The sequence below is a fragment of the Engraulis encrasicolus genome, chromosome 14 (genome assembly GCF_034702125.1).
Source record: "Engraulis encrasicolus isolate BLACKSEA-1 chromosome 14, IST_EnEncr_1.0, whole genome shotgun sequence".
Lineage (NCBI taxonomy): Eukaryota > Metazoa > Chordata > Actinopteri > Clupeiformes > Engraulidae > Engraulis > Engraulis encrasicolus.
In genome coordinates, this window is record NC_085870.1 from 27,178,032 (window position 1) to 27,200,646 (window position 22,615).

At 45.6% G+C, this 22,615-nt stretch overlaps 1 protein-coding gene across 9 annotated transcripts in view; it reads left to right on the forward strand.

Moving 5' to 3' along the window:
- The first annotated feature begins 544 nt into the window (after positions 1-544).
- LOC134462333 (eukaryotic translation initiation factor 4 gamma 3-like) overlaps positions 545-22,615 on the forward strand; it is a 109,050-nt gene continuing 86,979 nt past the window's right edge. For all 9 annotated transcript variants that reach the window (XM_063215291.1, XM_063215292.1, XM_063215293.1 and 6 more), the window contains exon 1: positions 545-1,147. In XM_063215291.1, coding sequence (XP_063071361.1) covers positions 984-1,147 — 164 coding nt within the window. In that variant the 5' untranslated portion in view covers positions 545-983. The remainder of the gene's footprint in view (positions 1,148-22,615) is intronic.

Genomic DNA, 22,615 nt, shown 5'->3' on the forward strand with positions numbered 1-22,615 from the left:
CATTTCTCATTTTGTATTTCTTTAAATAAAAAAACACTGTTACGGGACAAGAAATAGTCTGTTTTATCATTCTTGATCGTTTCCAGATGCTATTTTCTTGGCATAAACTTGCACATCTCAAAGATGTCCACAAGATGTCGCCATATGAATATTCTCTGGCAGCATAAAAATAATTTTGTGTCAAAACACGGTGCGGTAAATTGTTGTCCTATCTTTTGTCAAATATGCTGTTAAGTCACATCTAGAACTCTATCATCAACAACTGCATCATTCGTTCTTTTCATTGACAATAGGTCTTTTAGATGCTGGAAGTGAAACTTCAGTTTAATTTTATTATCTAGATGTGTTGAGCGGCGTGGTCAAAGTCACTCCATTCCGGTAAAAAAATGTTTGGAGTATATGAGTTTTCAATGCCAAAGCAGTTTGATTTGTTTTAGTGAATGTAGTTTAGGCATGACACTTGTAAAATCTACATCGAAGCACAACAGACCCTGTGTAATACGTCACTTTCGTTAGCCGGTAGGTAAGCCGAACGTCCCCGAAATTAGCCGACGGTAGTCGAACAGTCCGTCCTACCGGACTGCTTGAGGCGGCCGCAACGCCATGTTGAGCGAAGTCTCCCATCTCTATGAAAAATGAGTTTAAAACGCAAGATGATGATATCAAACGCCGAATAAGTAAAGAAGGCACGCCGGGGAATATACACTGAAGAACGGGACCGAAACAGATCCGTGGACATCCCGGACGAGGTGGGGGAGACGAACCCCCCGCCGTCCCCATGAATAGCTCCACAATTCTGATGGAAAAAAGCGAGTATACGTTTAAAAAGCCTTTTGTGATAATGGACTCTGAGACTGACTATTGACTATTAAGGATTTTCTGCAACACTGAAGAGGAACGTCTCGCGTACTTATGTATAATAGCTAGATTTACCGTGTAACATTATTTAGTAGCGTATTGTTTGCTTTTGTTCAAAATCTGCAATGAGTTTGCCACCGAAAGTGGTGCCGAAACCGGCCGCTGTCGCAGTTAGTGGACCTATAACCGGGCCATCCCCATCAAGCCAACTGCGGGCGACACTGACCCCCGTGTCGTTACCACCGGGAGCCCCGACTGCTCCTCAGCCGCCTGCTGTGCCGCCACCCCAGTATCCTTCACTGATAACAATAACGTTATTCCCTTTCAATGCTTGGTCCGACCGGCAACCATGGTTTAATGTTTCAAAGACGTTGGAAAGGGGGAAATAGTCTGGCTCACATTATTACAAATAGCTGGCTTGCTGCTGGGCTACTGGGAGAGGAGAAATAAAAGGAATTGCTAACAGTCTGGTTAATTAATGTCAGAGTTGAGATTACCCCACTGATATTGTTTTTAACCCGGGATAGCTTGCTAGCTGATAGCGACTAACATTAGCTAGCAGGTAGAGCTAACTGGTTGGGATGCTTACTAGCAAGATAACTTAGCCGGGAATCTTGCCAGTGATTGGGATATTTGTTTTATTTTGGGTAGTTTTCACTGTGTTTTCTACATTTAAACGTGCGACCGTCATGCCAGTTTGTTCATTATGATGATGGTGAAGTTAAATTTGGAGCAGTACCTGTGTGCGTCAAGAGTAGTCGGCTTTGTGTTATGAACTTGAAAATTTCGTCTTTGTGTGAGGGGGGAAGATGGGGACACTTGCTTGTTTGCGATTAGCTAGCTAGCTAGCTTGATATGCTAACATAGTTTTGGGCGGCTATCATGGGCTAACTGCATCTAGCGTTAGGGTCTGTACCACCGGCTTGTGCAGAAGTGTGACGACTGGACGGGATTGGAACGCTCGCTTAGTGTTGATTACATTTATTGAAATGGTTACTGTGTTATTGCTGCGTTATAATAACACAGCAATAACACATATTGCTACATTTTAACTGTGGGTGGTCACATCGTTGTTATCATGTATCGGGATTTCCCCCTTTCCCGTGTACGTCAGTTAAGATGCAGACCTTCTACCCGTATGATGCATAATGCACCGCACTGGTAATATCTGAAGTGCACCCGTATCCAGAGTATTTGCAATAACCGTTTACTTGATATGCTGACAGTACTAGTTAGTAGAATGATATACAATTGTTCTGGACAGAGGTCAACATTTATAAAAAATAAAAAAAACAATCTGTCCTGTGTGTGCATTGCGTTTTCACAGTGTGTTATCCTGGGCAGGAGGATACGCCATCACACCATTTACCGTATTATGATCCAGACCAGGGTTATAAATCTGGGTTTGTGTTTTCATAACATAATTTGTATAACCACACACTGATATTACCCACGGGAGGCCGTATTGCACTTTATTGCAAATGAATGTGTGCTGTTTAGGTAATGATGTTGCAACCGTACTTATTGCAGTGACTCAGTCAATTTGTTTGTTGGCTGACAATTTAGATGACATCTCTGGATTTAACAAGTAGGCTACCCAGGTGATCAAAACCAACTTTGCCCTCCGATTTCCTCCCTAACATTTGTGACAGGATGGAAATATGCACCCACCAACCTAATAATGTTACATCTGATCAATGGCTGATAGTAAAATACATCTTTGGTTGAGTGAATGTTGAGTTTTATCATGATTTTGTGACTGCCTGGTCAAAATTGGTTTCCACAAGTCTGGTATCAGTTTGTCTTCTGAGGATATTGGGGCATCGGGTAGTGATACCCATGCTGGTCTGTCTGACCACAGGGCTGGTTGCAGGAGGAGGACAGACAGACATAACCCCCCATCCCCACCCCCCATTTTCTCCCCCTGTGTGCACATGATCTAGGTGATGTAAATTTACTGCCTTGGGGTTTCAGTCAGGTTTTCAGGTTCAGAAGTTTGGATGGCAGATTTCTAAGAACGGTGCAAACTGTCAACAGATTGTCAATTAGAAAAGCAAATACACAGCACTTGACAAGGAGTCTCTTCTTTTACCATTTTGTTTTGTATGGGATGTATGGTTTTGGATTCATGGCTTCCATAATTATAAGGATCTAAATCAATTGTGAACAAACAAAAAATAATTTATGTATATAGTAGGGAATGGTCCATGTACACATTTTAAATATGGATGATTTAACATTGTTATTGTTTTTATTGATCATGCTAGATGGGCTATTATTGCTGTTGTCCTCATTATTGAGCAGGCCTACATGAGTCATAACATTGTGCATGTATTACATTGGTAGATTTTTCCCCTTGAGATAATATTCTCTACCCAAGGGAGATTCCTGGTCGAGCTGGGATCCTTGCTTCACCACACCCACACCCACCCCCTGCCACACTGCACCCTGTTGCTGCTCAGATTAGGCTTATTGTCCTGTCACCAATTAGCCTGCTGATTGGTGCTGTCAGTTGTCCTCTCTTGATAATGTAATTAACCTTTACCCGGACTGCATGGCGGAGCATCACCCTTAGCCATGGCACTGCACTCTCTTTAAACCAAGGCACGTTTTCTAGCCCATTTGCTAAAGGGCAATTTATGGTTCCCGGTGACCGAGTTGAACGCCAAAAATAAATGATGTGTATACACAAGGGAAAACGTGGGTGTAACTGAGGTTTTTGCCGCAATGCATAAAAAAACAACGAGTTGAGTGGTGGGTATAGCAGCAACTTGGTCAGGCACTGCATGGGTTTGGATGAGAGTGACTCAGAACTTTGAACAGAAGTTTTTATATCCGAGTCACATTTATTCCTTGGACTTGGCATTGGCTTTATGACGTTTTGTGCCAATGGCAGCTAAAAGAATGTGCACAAGGATTAAGGATACCATAGGTTCTTATAGGTTTTGTTTAACTAGTGGTGTCAGTCAGTATGTTGCAGACACTTTTGATTGTGATACCACGCCTTAGTTTGGTGTGATGAATGCAGTACACTGCCAATTGGAATAAATGTGTTCTTTTTGCGCTTTTGCTTCAGTCTTCTGCGGGTGTTACATTTGTATGCCAACTGAAGGCAACGCAGCACATTAGCCTTTCTTCTGGACAAATGTCAGGAAGATGGTAGTGACATAAGCTACAATACTGTCTATTCAATCTTGACATTTCCATGTGCTGGATATGCAATTTTATATCGCGTCAACTTGTTGATACTGAGTCAGTGTCATCCGGGACTGCTGTTGGTGGTGGCTATTGGAAATGCGACAGGTGTTGATTTTCATGGCTGAAAGAAAAAATATTCCCTCGAGCCAAGGAGGTGGTCACATCATAATCAGACAGCCACTGATGGCAACAAAGACCTGGTTGATGCTGGAAATATGAAATCTTTTTTCGGCGTGGTGCACCACCTCTCTCCGATCCTGTTTCTTGGCCAAGCCACAGGATTCCTCCAAACATGCCACGCTGCTTGTTTTGTTGCTCTCTCCATTTGTTTCCTTTGGAACAGCGACGGCAATAAATTTCAAAGCGTGCCAGGACCTTTTAGGACCATTAGTGAGAGGATTTTTGCCCAATTCAACAGAAATGTATCAGGTTTTTTGTTTTCCTTTCACAGCTTTATGGTTGGGCCGTTCAGGGAGTGATTAAATGAACTATCCCTCCAGGCCGTGTTAATAAACACTTGGGCATTTACCTCATAAAAATATTCTCTCATCTAAAATGCAGAACACCTCTTTTATTGCACATATACATTTAAAAAAAAGGTTAAGCTGAAGTGGAAAATCTTTTGTGGAAACTAAGGGAAAGTTTGGTGGTCTTGACTTAAAGCGTAAAGGCCTCGCCCCAGGCTGCAGATGGGTGTTCATCTGCCATAAATTGCATAATCCAATCCATACATATCCCTAAGGTGATTGGTCGAGAGGCAGGATCAGATACAGACCGGTGTTGAGACGAGTGAGAGGGGTTAATAGCTTGCAAGCAAACATGTTGGACCTCACCCCCATTCCTGAGCATGATGCACCATCACTATTATCAGGTGCGCTGCAGGAAATAGGACCTTGCATACAATTGCAATGGACAAAGGAACTGATTTAACTGATTTAAGTCAACAGACCAATGCCAAGTTCGCCAACCCTTCAAAATGCAAATCTGTGTCCAACTGACAGTGTTGTACAGCTGCTGCACGTGACTAAATCATTCCAAATCCTCCCCCCCATCACCTGATGACAATTTTCCCCTTAGCGTGATTGAAAGAGTCCATTAGAGCATTTGGTGGTGGTTCTCACTGCATCCTTTAGTGATTTCTGTTTTGTGGAACAGTCGGTGGATTGATTTTGGGAAAATGGGGTGAATTCAGAGTCACAGATCTCAATGGCGAAACCACCTAGAATGTGGGAAAAGAGGGAGGATAAGTTAGATGACGGTTTGGAGCTGAAATTGCAATGACATGGCTGTCTCCGGTCCCATACCACTACTGTCCTACACACTACTACCGGTATATGTACAGGACTATACTATACTAGAAGGGGTGTTGATGTCCGTCCTGCAACTGATGGTTGGCTGTTTGGATTGGATGGAGTTCGTCAGCTGTCTTCTGTGGTTCACTGAATGGTGTTCAGTTGGCCGACGCCATTGAGCTACTGATTGTCTCAATGAGTTTAGCTGCAGTTCAGAGTTGTGCTGTTGTAGCAGTCGCTCGTAAGCGGGAGGATGTGATTTTTCACAGTCATGTAATCTTGACCCAATTACATAAGGACCTTTGCTCAGTGAAGTGAGTGCACTTTGGATGCTTCCTCAGTAATGGGTGTGCATCTTTTTAAATTACAGAGCACCAACACTTTGGCATTTTAGCCACAGACTTGGTTGCTACAAATGACACGTAAAAGACTTTCTGGGGTGTAGTTGGCAGTCTTTGCCCATCCGCTCAGAGCTACCTAAAATCAGCATGTGAGCCATTTGAAACGTTGGGTGTAAAAAAAAAAGTTCTGGGGTGCGTTTCTCAAAAGTGTAGTTGTTAGCCAGTTAGCAACTTGGGTAGTTGTCAATGGGAAATTGCATTGCAAGCAACAAAGTAGCTAACATAGTTAGCAAATAATGGTTTCGAGAAATACATCCCAGGATCAGACATTGGCTCAGCTCTGTTGTCCTCGGGCTGCTTCCATGCTCCGTCACGCCTCTGTTGTTTGTCTGTCTGTCTGCTCCTGACTAGCGGCGGCGCACACCTGCATCAGCTAATAAGCATCTTCAATAACCTCAGGACAACAGATGAGTGTGTTTATAGTCAAGTGAGGGGGGGGAAAATCTCCCCCTCTCTCTCTCACAGACACACACACGAGGACACGCAATCGTGGGAGACACGGTGTGAATGGCATGCCCATACCCTAGGCTGCACGTTTACATGTGGAGTATGTGAGTGTGTGTCTGCCTGCCTGCCTGCCTGTCTGCCTGCCTAGTCTGGCCTGCCTTGCCTGCCTACTACTTTCCCTCCCTCCCGCCTGCCTGCCTGCCAGCCAGCTAGCCCATGCTGTCTGCGTGCTGTGGCATCTGGTGTTGGGTGGCGTGGTGGCGACACCTGATCTGGAGAGGTCAGACCGGGGGGGTGTCTGATCTCTATGCCCTCCCCACTCTCGCCCTGCCCGTGTTGCCTGGCACCTGCCTCTCGTCGTTCCGTCCTGACTGGGCATTCCTCTCATGCCAACGCTTTAACCTGCTGTCTGGAGTCTGGACCTCCGGCTCGTCTTTTGGGGGCCCCCCCATCAGACCAAACTGTGTTGGGATTTTTATGTGTGTGTGTACAGCAGTACCGTATGCCTGCCCTGCGTGCATGTGAGGGGATGTTAGGTTTTGCCCAGTCCGCTGTCACACCAAGTGTGTGTGTGTGTGTGTCTGCATGTGAGTGTGAGGGGATGTTGGGTCGTGCCCGGCGTCTGTAATCACTTGTTTGCTCAGTTGCACAAACAAGGACATCAAAGGACGCTGTTCGCTCCTTGTAGCCCTTTCTGTCACCAGCTCTGCTTGACCTTTTTTTTTTTTTTTGTTGCTGTTGTTGACTTTTTAACTCCTCTTACAAGCAGCAGTGGTGCTGTATGCCACATGCTTTTGACACCAAGCAGTGCCGGCTCTGTGAATCATTATACAGCCAGGTGTGAGGTTTTCCCGAGGAGGTCTTTGTCCCCTCAGGCTCTCTAGTCTTTATGCTCGTAGGATTGTGGCCAAGAGTACATATTGGGCATGTTTTAAAAGGTGCTGATCAGTGGATTGTCTGTGTTGTGGACTTTATTTCTTTGCTTTTTTGAGTTCATGCGCCCCAACTGACATGCATTGGTACTTCAAGTCTTCAAGCCCATCATCATACGCATCAACCAATGGGCACACGGCCCACCAGAAAGCCCCAGACAGCATGAGCTGGATTTTGGGGTTTGAAAGTAGAAGGTGCAGATGATTGAATGTGCAAACAGTGGTCTGGCACAGGTGCTTCTCTCTCTCTCTCTCTCTCTCTCTCTCTCTCTCTCTCTCTCTCTCTCTCTCTCTCTCTCTCTCTCTCTCTCTCTCTCTCTCTCTCTCTCCCTTGTTCCCATGTTGACATGGTTCTCTGGGTTTGAATGAGACTTCCTCTGTACATTGTATTGTGTTTGTCATGTGTTGCCATGTCGGACAAGAGGGCTGGCGTAATGTGTTTTCTATTTATGTTTGGAGAGTAGCCAGTGTGTGTGTGTGTGTGTGTGTGTGTGTGAGTGTAGTTTACGGTTAGGGGGTGGGGATGTTAGCCAGTGTGTGTGTGGGTATGTATGACTGTGTGTGTGTGTGTGTGTAGTGGAAGCTTGGTTGTTGGTGGCGATCGCAAACTCCTGGTTGCCAGAGTAACGGTGGGTGCATGCAGCCCAGCCAGACAATAGCCGCGCTGCTTAGCATTCTGGGAGCATTGGGCCAGCCGGCCACTTCCCACCAGGCACACAACAATGGCCCAGGTCTCACACACACACGCGCACACACACACACACACACACACACACACACACACACACACACACACACACACACAGAGAGTCTTTCTTTCTCTCTCTGCCTCTCTCTTTCTCTTTCTTTCTTTCTCCGTCTCTCTCTCTCTCTCTCTCTCTCTCTCTCTCTCTCTCTCTCTCTATCTCTATCTCTATCTCTATCTCTATCTCTATCTCTATATCTCACCCACCACACACAGTCCAGCCGAGAGCCGGCAGCGCCAGAGAGCAGTACAGCACCCAGACATATGGGGGCTGCTATTCTTTTCTCTTGGGCTTTCTCTGCTTTCCTCTCTTTCTGTGGTTCTTCTGTCAATTCCTGTAATTTTTGTTTGTTTTATTTTTTTTCTTTGTCGCTTGCGTTCACCCTGTTTTTTTTCTGTATTTTTTTTTCTTCCAATCTTGCTCTGAAATGTTTGCCAGCTCTACTCTCACACGTGTACACAGAATCTCTCTCTCTCTTTCCACTCACTTGCCTTTCCATATCCAAGATCGTTTTTTTCTCTTCTGAGTTTGGCAATTTTTGCTGTCCTCCAAACACTTTTTTTGTCTGCCCCTTTGGCAGATCTCCTGTCATCTCTCTTCTTCTGCCACGAACCTCCCTGCTATCATTCTCTCTCTCTCTCTCTCTCTCTCTCTCTCTCTCTCTCTCTCTCTCTCTCTCTCTCTCTCTCTCTCTCTCTCTCTCTCTCTCTCTCTCTCTCTCTCTCTCTCTGCCGCAGGGTGGCTGCATGGCATGCTGTTCTGCTCTGCTGGTGTAGGAGTGAAGTGCTGTGCTGTTCTGGGCCTCTGGTGGGTTCCTCTTCTGTGTGCCATCTCTGTGGCTGGGAGGCGAAATAATGAAGCCACTTTGGTTTGCGGTCGCTTTGCTCAAGTCAAGACCTTTCAGATCTCACCAGCGCGTAATCTGGGGCATCCGGTCGCGTTATGACACTTGTTATCTTTAGCGCGTGTGTTTTTATAGTTTTGGTGTGGAAAGTGTTGTGACGGTTTGTCTGGCAGTTGGTTTAGCTATGGTAGGTAGTTTACAAATGCATCTCGGTTACACACCACCACTTAATTTCTGTCTTTATCATTTGTATGAATTGCCTGCATACAATACTGGTTGTATAAATTGTGCTGTGCCTCTCCTCATTGGCCAGCTTCATTCACATTGCTAATGAAACAAACCCTTGTAATTATTTCTTGAAGAGACTTCAACCTCAAAGTCTGAAAACATATTTACAGTTTTTTAAAATCACTGTATTTCAAACACACAATGTATTGTTGGTGTAAATATTGTTAACCCTCATATTTGTTAGAAATTACAGTTGTGTCAGTAGTGTGGACTATGAACTAAAATGATCATAGATGCGACAAAAGAGACATTGTTTCTGGGGCCAAATGAACTTTAAAAAAGTGTAGCATGGTCAATATATTTGGAAATTCTGTTTTCCCCACAGTGTTTATCGAGTGCTATGTGGAAATACTTTTTGTTGTTGTTGCAGACCGTTTGCAGTATGTTTCTTAACTTGTGTACAATTACTGTAGACAAACTTGCCGTATGCAACTTACCAAAATAACAGCCCAAAATCTATGTATCAGTAGTGACTGTCCTGAATTGATCTGCACTGTAAAGAAGACATGAAACATATTAGGCCTCTTTTTTCCAGCAAGTGTAGAGTAACTCAAGTGTTTGTTGAGTTGGTGTACATCGCTTTGATTTTTTAAAATATTCTGTGACGATTGGAAATAATCAAATACTAAAGAAAGATGAATGGTCTCTAGCCACAGTGTCACAGAGGATATCCCAGGTCAAATGTGATGATTTCACAGCCTGTTGCAACAAGGCCGCCTGCCTGTTTGTTTATTGCCGTGATTGCACATGGGACTCTCCTCTCCTGACCCCTCTACACCGGCTGACCTGCATGACTAGGCATCAGTGTTCCTGGCAGTCAGAGCAGGGCAGGGGAGGCTCGGTGTCTATGTATGACAGGAATATACATTGCACAACTCAGCCGGAGATATGCAGTACACAGACACACTTACTCACGCACACACACTTAGTGATGTATAGCTGTGTATGTCATCGATGACTGAGTGCGTGTACTCAGTGACACGGGTCACATTGGGCTGCAGGCACTCCTGTACACAGACACACACACACACACACACAGACACGTAAAGACTTATAGGCTGCGTATGTCTGATGGCTGCGTGGTGACGGTGTGTTGTGTACTCGGTGACATAGGTCACGTCAGGCTGCAGGCACTCCGGTGACGGCACTCCAGGCCAGGCATGTTGTTTACAAGGAAAGTTCCTCTTCCCCGCTCCCCCGACTCCCTTGCTCCCCCCCCCCNTCCCCAGGCTTCAAAGCCTCCCCTGGCCCGGGCTCTGGGTCTGACTCTGGCTCTGGCTCTGGATCTGCCGTCTATTAAAAACAGAACTGAGAAATGCATGACTCAGGGTGCGTGTGCTCAGACAGGGCCATTTGCAGCTCCACACCACACCTCACTGGGAATATGTACCCTCACCCCTCACCCTAAACACACTTTCCTAAACTCTCTGTCTGTCTGTCTGTCTGTCTGTCTGTCTGTCTGTCTGTCTGTCTGTCTGTCTGTCTGTCTGTCTGTCTGTCTGTCTGTCTGTCTGTCTGTCTGTCTGTCTCTCTCTGTCTCTCTCTCTCTCTCTCTCTCTCTCTCTCTCACCACCATCACTTCCCCTGAGTAGGCGACCAATTGGCTACCCGATGTGTTTCCATTGCCACGGGGTCTCATGACAAGATGTGTAATGGAGTTTAATTTGGGCAAAGTAGAACGGCAAGCTAAATGTGTTCATTCCTGGCACTGAACTGGTACCCTTTCTACCATTGTGAGGGTCTGTGCCACTGCTATAGGTCGCCACAATTGGGCTCGAACCCGAGACCTCCCTAATCACAGCAACTGCTCAGCCTGGCCGCACACAGGTGAGAAGCCCCTGAGCTAAAGGTCTAGGACAATTATAGCACTGTGGCTATCTGCATTTGCCAAACTTTGGTTGGCGTCCATCACACTATGGATGGAAGTTGTGCGTTTGGCCTTCAGTCTATGAGTCTTCCACGAGTGGCTTATGCTTGTTTTGGGATTTTTGCTGTCATTTGGTGGCATGCCGTCTGGTGGCCACTGACACGACAAGGCACAAGGCAGTGTTGCCAATCCTCTCTCTCTCTCTCTCTACCATTTTTCCAAAGTCCTCCTCTTTTAGTCGCACAACGCCACAGAGTGATGCTGCAGTGCTTCCTTTTATCTCTACAATTACAACAATTACTGCCACCGTCGCTGCATTGAGGGTCATCTGGTTTGTGTTTGATCAGCTCTTTTATAGGGCTGGGAAGTTGATCCAGTTTTCCAGGATCGATTCGATTCCGATCCAGAAGGCCACGATCCGATTTAATCCGATTCGATATCAATCCTCTGTATTGCTGGGCTGTCACTTTAACCCATTTTATACCTAGAATTCTAAGACCGGCTGAAGAAACCTAAATACCTCAGCCTCTGAAGCCCATACAAACATGAAATCCCTTAGTATGAGAGAACGAAGTGGGAAACTTGGTCTGAGAGAGAAAGGTGGGAAAACACTGGTGCTATTTACATGAACTGGCTGTGTGTATTTGTGCATGTAGCCTACATGAATGTGGAAGAGAGCTACAGGATGTGGTTGAGAAAATGGCGCCTACAATCATCTGGAAAAGATCGATCCACAAAGTTTTTAATCGATATCACACTTTTCGAGCGTGGATCAATGTTGCCCGGCGAATGGATCTTTTGAACCCAGCCCTACTCTTTTAGTTTGTACCCTCCTCCCTGATTTACCATCTGCCAAGCAGTTGACTCATTGTCCCACAGCGGCCTGTACTGTACTGTGTACACACACACACACACACACACACACACACACACACACACATACACACACACACACACACGGATGAACACAGATGCCGTACTGTCTGACCTTAAACACAGAAAGGGCCACACACCGACTCGCCACATGTGATATTTGTGTGCTTATGCAGCTTAGGTAGGCAACATTTTGCTGTCTTATGTGACTTGACTTGCACAAACTTTATCGCACATATGCACACGCACACACACACTGTATGTTTCTCGTTCAAACACACAGCACAACCCACAACAAACAGAGAAGCATATGGAGTTTGTGCGTATGTAGATACAGATACGCTTGCAACCTCACATTGACGTACACGCAAATCTACCTTTACAAACTGAAGTGTGTGTGGGAACCTTTGACACATATATCCACACACACGTTCCACACACACAACAGAGGCCATATTTACTGAGTGCAGTGTGAGAGGGGCGGGTGGCTGTGTGTGTGTGTGTGTGTGTGTGTGTGTGTGTGTGTGTGTGTGTGCAGACATTTCAGCGTTTGCACCATCTGGTCTGTCTCCAGCCACTTCCTCTGGATGTGGACCCATTGCACTCAGGTACTCCACGCACACAGACGCTCTCTCTCCCTCTCTCTCTCTCCCTCTCCCTCTCCCTCTCTCTCCCCACTGCCCCACCCTCGTTGATTCTTCCCCTCTCTCTCTCTCTCTCTCTCTCTCTCTCTCTCTCTCTCTCTCTCTCTCTCTCTCTCTCTCTCTCTCTCTCTCTCTCTCTCTCTCTCTTAATCTGCCTGTTACACTCGTTCTCTCTCTCGTGCACGGTCTCTCTCTCTCTCTCTCTCTCTCTCTCTCTCTCTCTCTCTCTCTCTCTCTCTCTCTCTCTCTCTCTCTCTCTCTCTCTCTCTCCTTCTCTTGCACAGCTTTTCTCACCCTCCAGCGCTCTCTGTATTTGCCCCCCTTTCTCTGCACCCCACCCCCCTCCCTTCCACTCCCCTCCCCTCCCTTCTCCTTCTCTGAGCAGCTTTGAGTGCCACGTTTGCAATCTGGAGTATATCCCCTACTTCTTCCCCCTTTCTCCTCCTCTCTCACTCTCTCCCCTCTTTCTATTCCTCCTGCCATTTGCTCTCTCCCAGTTTTCACTTGTAGCTTCACACCGTGTCTTTGAGATTCACTCATCCATTTTACATAGCGTTTTTTTCTTTTTAATTTGTTATCCATTCATTCGGTCATTCATCTGTCTCTCTTTAGTCATTCTGTGTGCAAAGCTGACAGGTTGTGAGCCCTTGGTGAAAGGAGATTATAGTGCCAATTCCCAACACATAGGTGTGTGTGTGCGTGTGTGCGTGTGCGCGTGCGTGCGTGCGTGCGTGCGTGCGTGCGTGCGTGTCTTGGTATGCAGCCTGTAGGTGGGGGAAGGGTTGCCGTCATCTTAGATACAGTGTATGTATGTCACCATCTAATCATTACTGCATTCAGCTGCTGCTGAGTCTGTGTGTCGTTTACACATTAATACTGCCCTGAAAAAGTTGACTTGAGCAGTGTGATTTATGCGTGGGGAAAGCATAGTCAACTCAGCAGAACGCTCTGACTTTCTCACCCTCCCCTCCCTGCTTTCTGTCTTTCACTCACACCACCAGTTTTCCTTTTTTCTTTCTGTCTTTTTTTTTTTTCTCTCCCCCTCTCCGTTTGGCCTCATTTGTGCCTTGCTTGGTACGTTCCTCACATCCAGATTCATTTTCTCACTCTCTCGCTCTCTCTGTCTTACTCCTCCCTCTCTCACCTGTGCCTATTGAAGGAAGTCAGTGACTGTTGGACTAGGTTCAGGCTTTCCCCTCTGTCGGCAGAGGGGCAGCCCACGCCCCCCTCATCCCCCACCCCCTGGAGACAGGCTCTTGAAGCAACCCAGGCAGCACGCGGCGAGGCTTAACCTAGTCTGAATTCCCCCTCTCAAGGGCTTTAGACCTGGACCTTGACACCTTTGTCCCACTAAGATGGCACCTTTTTGTTTTCGACCTCCTTGTGATGCCGCACAGAGCTCCGCTGTTTGCGATGTATAGTTTCTGGCATGCTTCTGTTCTGTAGAAATTATGCTTCATATCTCCGGGGTGAATGATATAATATATGAGGCTTATCTGATTCTTCACATTTCTGTACACTAGCTTATGGGTTTTTTTTCCTCCCCCTTCAAAGCGCTCTGTTGTCCTCCTTAGGGCTGTTTGAAGATGGCTAGATTTTAGCATCCTTTTCTTCCCCTCTGTCTGTCAGGAACTGCATTCCTCGAGAGCAGTGAAGAGGGGGTTGTGGTGGGAGACTAGAAACTAGAAACGGATGGAAATGAAAGGCAGCCATGTTGCGTATGGTCAAAGTTCAGGCTCATGATGCTTGTGATGTGAGTGCCCAGGGCTACCGAGGGCTGACCTGACCGTCTGACTGTAGCAATGCCAGCACTGCCATGGGGTCAGACGGTGGCGAAGGGAGGATGGAGCAGGTTGAAAGGGAGAAGTGCAAAGACAAAACCAAAACCAGAATGGACATGTTGACAAGCATTTGTGTGTGTGTGTGTGTGTGTGTGTGTGTGTGTGTGTGTGTGTGTGTGTGTGTGTGTGTGTGTGTGTGTGTGTGTGTGTGTGTGTGTGTGTGTGCGCGCGCGCGCGCGCGCGCGTGTGTGTGTGTGAGTCAGAGGGAGAGGGAGAAAAAAAATCAGGTGTGTGTGTGTGTGCATGTGTGCGTGCGTGCGGTTGAAAAAGCAGGTGAATGGGATGCATCAGTCCTCCAGCAGTGCCGATGAAGCTCTTCTAAACCAGACAAAAGATTGACTCTGGCTAGCTTTGACATATGTGTGTGGGGGAGGTGTGTCTGTATGGGGAGGAGACTGTTGGACTCATTGACCTGGTGTGTGTCAGGCAAGTTGTCAGCTTAGTCGGTCAGTGTAGATAGCGGGGCAGTTGTTGAGTGAACAATGGTTTTTCATTAGCAAGTTGTGCGTGTGTCTGAGTGTGTGAGAGTAGTAAGCTGGTGAGTAGTATTGACCGTGTAAGCCCCAGATCACTCTGAGTCATTGTTGGAAGTACAGCCCTGCCTGGCACATGCAAATGGATTTGGTTATGCAATGATTGTGCCAGTCAGTCAGATCAGCCTGTAATTTAGCTGAGTGTCTGTGGCAAGGCTGCAAAAAGCGAGAGCGAGACTGGCAGGGCAGACCAAAAGCAAAGTTGTATGCAAAACTGTTCCACGCGACGCCGACGCCGACGCCGAAAAGGCCTTTGAACGGATTGGTGAAATACACACAAACACACACACACACACTACGTACGAGGCAGAGCCAGACTGAGGTGAATTAAAACAAAAGTTTAAGCCTACCAAAAAAACAACCCAACCAAAGCAATTACTGGAAGCGACTGCCGGTGCTGGACGAGACTGAGTTAACGGCATAAAATGACTGCGTCCCTCACCATAGGTCTGTAGAAAGTGCTGGCCAGAATAAATCATTCTGTGTTTCTTGCAGTTGTTTAAAACAATTAAATTTGTCAACACATCATTCATTGCAGCTTTGTCAGATGCGTTTTAAGAATGTCCAGTCCCCCCCTTTTCCTGCCTCTTGTATGGCTAATTGGAGAGTAGGATTTGTCTCTTGAATAAAAGGAAATGTTTTGTTCACTCGGAATTGCTCTACAGTGGATGCTCTTCTTTTTAAGAGGAGTAAAGCCCCCCGAGGCTGTAGAGCATCATCCCTCGACATCAAAACCATTCCGTTGTACTTAGGGATGGGATATCTGTATCGGTGTATCGGTATCGGGTTCAGATATCAACATATTTCCAGAGATCGGATCGGATCGGAATTTTCCCAAAGTATCGGAATTTTCAAAGGACTGATATTGAGCCAGGTGTAATGTTAATTTGAAGTCATAACACTTGCATATTAGTTTTCAGGATGGGATTGTTACTTTTTTACTTGATACTTTCACTTATGAATTGGTTTCCTGTTCTTCTGACTTCCTTTTCTGACCAAATAGTCATCTTGGGCCTGCCTCAAGTTGAAATTCATGCATATATGAGGTTTTGGTATTGGATCGGAGTAGTATCGGTATCGGCAGATATCCAAATTTAGATATCGGGATCGGATCGGAAGTGAAAAAATGTGTATCGGTGCATCCCTAGTTGTACTACACTTGATTTCATTCAGATGGTGTGGCTGTTCTGTTTTGGGAAACATTTTTCCCCTCCTCACTCACACTGTACACTCAGCTGAACTTGTATGACTGAATCGCACAAAGTTGATGTCATTGCTTACTCCCTCTGGTTGCTGATTGGTGTGGTAAGCACATCACTGTGGTCAACAATGTCAATCGAAGGAAATCTGGGTTACTACTGTATTTATTACTGAATCCTGAAGATAACTTAATTACTTTATTTATCTGACTGATTTATGTAATGCGTTTCTCAATTGAACATTTGAAATTGGCTTTTACGAACACTAAAATGAGATGTCATTTGTTTATTTGCATCAATGTCCGTTCCTCCAACAAGCTGCTTCATACTTGATGTGTTGCTGAGGACCTAAGTTGTTTCATTGTTAAATGTGAAGTTATGTGGGTGTTTTCGTAGTCTTCGCCTCAACACTACTCTCACACAAGCTCATTACTAGAACCTCCACAGATGGGCACAAAAGTCATTCTTTTATATTCAGGTGATGTGTGAAATGCACTGCTGTCACTCTGCATCTAATTCAAAACAGACAAGTTAAGCTTATCTCTTGCCCGGAGCTCCAGTCTATAGAATGGCGTCAAGCTTTTAAAATAAACATTTTGCAAGGGCAGGATATCTGTTGGCTTTCAGGATATCCGAGATGGATTGATTGCATTAACCTGTCACCTGTTCTCTCTCTTGCTTTCTCGCTAATAGAAAATAGACAGGCATGTGGTGGCAGACTTCCAAAACACTGGGTGCCTTTATTTGTCAGATTCATAAATCAGAATTGGCCAGCATGGTTGTTTTTTTTATTGGTGTGCACAAATTGTCCCTTGTCAGGGAAAAATATGCATTTTTCTTTAAATGCCATATATCAGCTGAATGTTAAATTTAAGACTGGTTTGATTTGACCAACAAAGCAATTTTGAACCAACCTCCATAGAACAAACTAGGGCATCGTTCGAGTTGCTGCATGCTGCCAAGTCGTATGGCTACTCAATACTGCCCTCTTTATGGTACACACACACACACACACACACACACACACACACATACACACACACACACACACACTGGCGTACGTCAGCACTGTCATATATACATTCTTGTGTCCACGTGGGCAGACTTGGCCTGAGATATCATGCCGGAGTCAGCAGAGGTTGAGTGTGAACTCTGTGGACCTAGAGGTAACGCATAGAGCACACATATACACGCATGCTGCTTAGGCACACTCCTGCTGCAAACTCAAAACAGCTCTGCCAGCATTTATTTGAAAAATCTTTGCTGGTCACCCATACGACCCCGCCCCCCACACTATTTCTCTCGTTCCCTCCCCTCCCCTCTCTCCCGCTCTTTTCTCTCTCTGAACTCTGCCCCAGCTCTTTGCCAGCTTCTCACTGTTATAAGCTTTCTTTTCCTTTCTTCTCTCTCCCTCTCTCCCTCTCTCTCTCGCACTCTCTCTCTCTTTCTCGCTCTTTCTCTCTCTCTGCCCTGTGAAATCTCAGGAGCGGTGTTGGCCGTGGGCCAGCTTGGATGAAGGCTCCAGCCTGCCTGAGGATAGAGCAAGAGTGCAGGGTTAGAAAGAAAGAAGGAGCCGAAAGACAAAAAAGGGGGAGGGAGGGAGAGAGGGGAGAAAGGACAGAGAGAAAAACTTGTGGAGAGCAGGAAGGAGGGGAACCAGACCTTCCTTGGCTTTCCCTGAAATCACGTGACCAAGCAGCGTTCCTCTTAGTCTCCTGGGCACTCTGAACTACACAACCACCACAACCAGTTCTTTACAGGTTCTCTCCCGGTTTCTCTCTCTCTCTCTCTCTCTCTCTCTCTCTCTCTCTCTCTCTCTCTCTCTCTCTCTCTCTCTCTCTCACTATTTTTTTGTTCTCTATATCTGTCTCTTTCTCTCTCTGTCTCTCTCTTTCTCCCTCTCTTTCTGTCTGTCTCTCTCACAGTTCATTCTCTTCATTTCTTCCTTTTTGTCCATCTGAAAGTTTCTCCTTATTCACCCTTCCAAACAGAAACACTCTTGCATATTGCCTTCCTCTGCCTCAGCTTTACTTCTTCGTGTGACTCTTCTGTGCTCCATTGATAGTCCTACCATGGTTTTTCATCTCACATTCGTCTTACTTTCCCTCATTCCATTCAGGATTAGCTTTTGGAAGTTTCATCATTTGATCTCCTGCTCTATCCCTCCTTCCTGCGGTGTGAATAGCAGGTGTGTGTGTGTGTGTGTGTGTGTGTGTGTGTGTGTGTGTGTGTGTGTGTGTGTGTGTGTGTGTGTGTGTGTGTGTGTGTGTGTGTGTGTGTGTGTGTGTGTGTGTGTGTGTGTGTGTGTGTGTGCTTTGTGTGTAATTGCCATGGCAAATATTCAGACACAATTGCCCGTTATAATTGCTCAATTATAAAAGACAATTATTAGAATTTATTGAAAATGTAGGTGCAGAGCTGCATATATGACACGGGACATAACACTCTTGCACAGTGTGACTACTGCTGAAAGCGTTGGGAGTGATGGAGGAAGTAGAGTCTGGTAACACTGCCTTGGCCACCTGAGGCTGTGGCGGTAGACATGGGACACACCTTGCCAGGTGACACAGCTCCTCCGAGGCACTGATGTCACCTCGCACAGCTGCCTTTCCTTGCCTACCTGTCAGCTGACTTGCCGGTATCAGGCATCAGCTGTGCTGCCACACTGGCTGCAGGTGACGCAGGCCGCCACGCGAGTGAGTCATGAGGAATTAGGCATGCGTGTGTGCCTGCGTGTGTGTGTGTCTATGCGAGTCTGTGTGTCTGTACCATTGCTGGTTGGCCTGGTATTTAACCAAGGCTTTTGTCCCAAGCAACTTGTAAAGCCAGAATAATGAGGAAGATTTATGTCCATATTCAAATATCGCGTGCCGTGTTATAGAGCAGGAGACAATGCATCCACCATATGACTCAATGAAATACAATGTATTAGGCCAATACGTTTCCATTCAAATGCATTAGGACTGTCACCTGCAACAGACAGCATTGGAGTTTTGACTGAAACCCCTACTGAGGCGAATCTGTAGGCAGTGTGCAATTCTTAAAGGTGCACTGTGTAATATTTTTTGTAGTTTATCTACAGAAGTCATGCAGCCCATTCACAAATGTTACCGTTTCCAGAAATACTTACCACCACCATCAAATTTTAAATATTCATTATACTGTACTTGCCAATGCAAATGAAAATACATGCAAATTCATGAAAAAAGGGGGATCTTCTCCATGGCCCGCCCTTTTGAATGTCCAGAAATAGACATTTTTAGCTAACAAACTCAACATACTTTGGTCATATTAGAAAATGTTAGTTAATTATTTCGTGAATATTCATGAGAAGATCAAATTTGACAATAGACAGCACAGTTTCGATGAGCAGCATAGTTGCAATACCTGCTTTGCAATATCGCCATCCTTCACAGTGCACCTTTAAGAGAATTTATCAGTGTGCAGACCTTTTCTTATTCCTTACAAGTTTCATCTCTTTTTAAAGGGGTATGTCACTATTCGTTGGCTGGGGTTTATAAAGGTGGTAAAGTGTCTTATTTTTCATGTTAAGCGTTGTCTTGCTTTAAGACAAGTTAAAAGAGGGAATATGAAAGTGAAAAGTGAAAGCCCATTGGGAAACTCTAAATGTCGCTAAGCTAGTGAAAGTCAATGGATCCATGTAGCATTGTAGCATGACTTTCACTAGCTTAGCGACATGCTCCCTCTTTTAACTTGTCTTAAACCAAGACAACGGCTTACATGAAAAATAAGACACTTTACCACCTTTATAAACCCTGGCCAACAATTTTAACTGTTTTAAGCCCCAAAATAGTGGTATACCTCTTTAATCCACCACCTACTCTGATGTGTGTTCTCTTTTCTGCTTAGAGTGATGTTGAGGTTTAACTTGTACAGCTGTGTGATGCTGCTTTTTTGTGTTGGTGTTGTTTATGAGACAGTGTTGTTACCAATTTACTGTGTGTAGTCATTCCAGGGTATGTGTGAGGCAGGGGGCGGAGGGAGGAGTGTGAACGGGATTATCCCTCCTCTCCTCTCTGCGTAGTGAGTGAGTGAACGGGCAGTCCGGTCCGAGTGTGGAAATTTTGGGAATTCCATGCCTGCTTTTCCCCGCAGCCCTCTGCTCCCCGGTTGAAGGTACATGGTGTACTCTTGAGGGGGAAAGTGAACTTTTTGTGGCGCGCGAGAGGGAGGTGTGTATGGAGAGACGATGTCGGGTGTTTGGTAGGGTGTGTGAGAGGACGGGGGAGGAGGGGAGCAGTAGAGAGAGAGAGAGGTTGGAAAAACTCACAGCTGAATGAGGGGAAGTTTTTCTCTTCTCTCTGCCATACAGTTCACCCCTTGTCCAGCCACAGAGCCAGCATTAAAAAGTTTGTGTGTGTGTGTCTGAGCTGAGTTGGCACACACAATCGTGTGTGTGTGTGTGTGTGTGTGTGCGTGTGCGTGTGCGTGTGCGTGTGCGTGTGCGTGTGCGTCTGCGTCTGCGTCTGCGTCTGCGCGCGTGCGTGCGTGCGTGCGCTTGCACCATGTTTATGTGTGTGTGAGTGATTTCTCTTTAAGGCCATGTCCACACAGGAGCGGGTGCCCCAAAACGATATTTTTTTGAGAACTGGTTTTAGAGTATGACAACGAAAAATATGGCCACGTTGTCTGGATGTGTATAAGGATTTGTTAACACTTACGTAACAACCACATGGCTTGAAAAAACAGCAGCCTCGCTCGCATCATTTGTAACGACAGCAACCATGGCGGACCGCAGAGTAGCAATAGTAGCAGTGCTGTGGTGCACGTTTATTTGCATTGCTGAAGCAAAATCTACAGTGTAGGTAATAGTTTAACTACATTCTCAAGTAGCTTGGCTTTAGTGTCACTCTTTGAATCAAGCTACTTCCCTGTAGCTGAACTATTTTTTAAACAAGTAGCGGCGTAGCGGCATAGCGGCCACAAAGCTACAAATTCTTGGACATGACTGAGAGAAATGGGTTTTCTCTGCGTAATACTGTATGATTTTGAAACAAAACGCTGAGTAAAACTGAACATTTCCATGCAAAACCTCCATGCATCTCTGGATCAAAACATACTCATGTCAGTGGAACTGTCGACCAAACAAGCAACAGAGGAATAAGAGAGGAATAAAGTCAAGTCGGCAAGCCATACACCATTATCGCCAAAAAACCCAGACTGACTATTCGCCTTTATTTCCATTAACATGTTCATGCGCTAGCTCCTGACCTTTGGTATCGAAACATAATCTGTGTGTGCAACAGTGACACTCGCAAAACACAAGTGAAACGGTCACATAGATGGAGGCGACAGGAAAGCAGTTGACTGTCCACGTGTATTGCATCGTTTTCAGCGTTTCGTTGGCATGTGTATTTTACTTCTCTGGTGCCAGTATGGATATGATGTACAGTACCCTCCATAATTATTGGCACCCCTGGTTGAGATGTGTTAAAAGCCTTAAAATAAAGTCAGTGTTTATTGCAGAAGAATACTGTCACACTGAAAATTGTAGGAAAATGTAGCCTTCAACTCAAATGAATTGTAAGAAAATAAAAAAATCCCTGACTAAAAAATAATTATTTTTCATTAAATCACCTGTTCCACAATTATTGGCACCCTTAACAATTCCCAGGAAATAAATATAATTGAAGCATTTCTGTCATTTCTACAGTAGTTTACAAAGTTTACCAGAGTATGTAGGAACATTTAATTAGTAATTCATCACTTCCTGTTTCCCTGGGGTATAAATATGACGTGACACCGAGGCCATTTCTCTTATCCACTCTTAAACATGGGAAAGACAAAGGAACACAAGCATACAAGTGAGGCAGATGTGCGTCGACCTTCACAGGTCAGGCAGAGGCTACAAGAAGATTGCCACTCAACTGCAGCTGACCATATCCACTGTGAGAGGAATAATTAAGAAGTTCAAAACAACTGGAACAGTGGTAAACAAGCCTGGACGAGGACCCAAGTTTATTTTGCCACCACGCACAGTGAGGAGGATGGTAAGAGAAATCAAAAGATCTCCAAAGCTCACTGTTACAGAATTACACCAAATGGTAGCATCCTGGGGTCACAAAGTCTCCAAATCAACCATCAGGCGCTGTCTACACGCCAACAAGCTGTTTGGGAGGCATGCACAGAGAAAACCTTTCCTCACTCACAATCATAAACGCAAGCGTCTGGAGTACGCCAAACGGTATTGGGGCTTCAACTGGGACCGTGTGCTTTGTTCAGATGAGACCAAGATTGAGCTTTTTGGCAACAAACACTCTAAGTGGGTCTGGCGTACCACGAAAGATGCGCATGCTGAAAAAGCACCTCATACCCACTGTGAAGTATGGGGGTGGGTCAGTGATGCTGTGGGGCTGTTTCGCTTCCAAAGGCCCTGGGAATTTGTTAGGGTGCATGGCATCATGAATGCTTTGAAATACCAGGACATTTTAAATCAAAATCTGTTGCCCTCTGCCCAAAAGCTGAAGCTGGGTCGTCACTGGGTCTTTCAGCAAGACAATGACCCTAAACATATGGCCAAATCTACACAGAAATGGTTCACCAGACACAAAATCAAGCTCCTCCCATGGCCATCTCAGTCCCCTGACCTCAACCCCATTGAGAACCTGTGGGGTGAGCTGAAGAGGAGAGT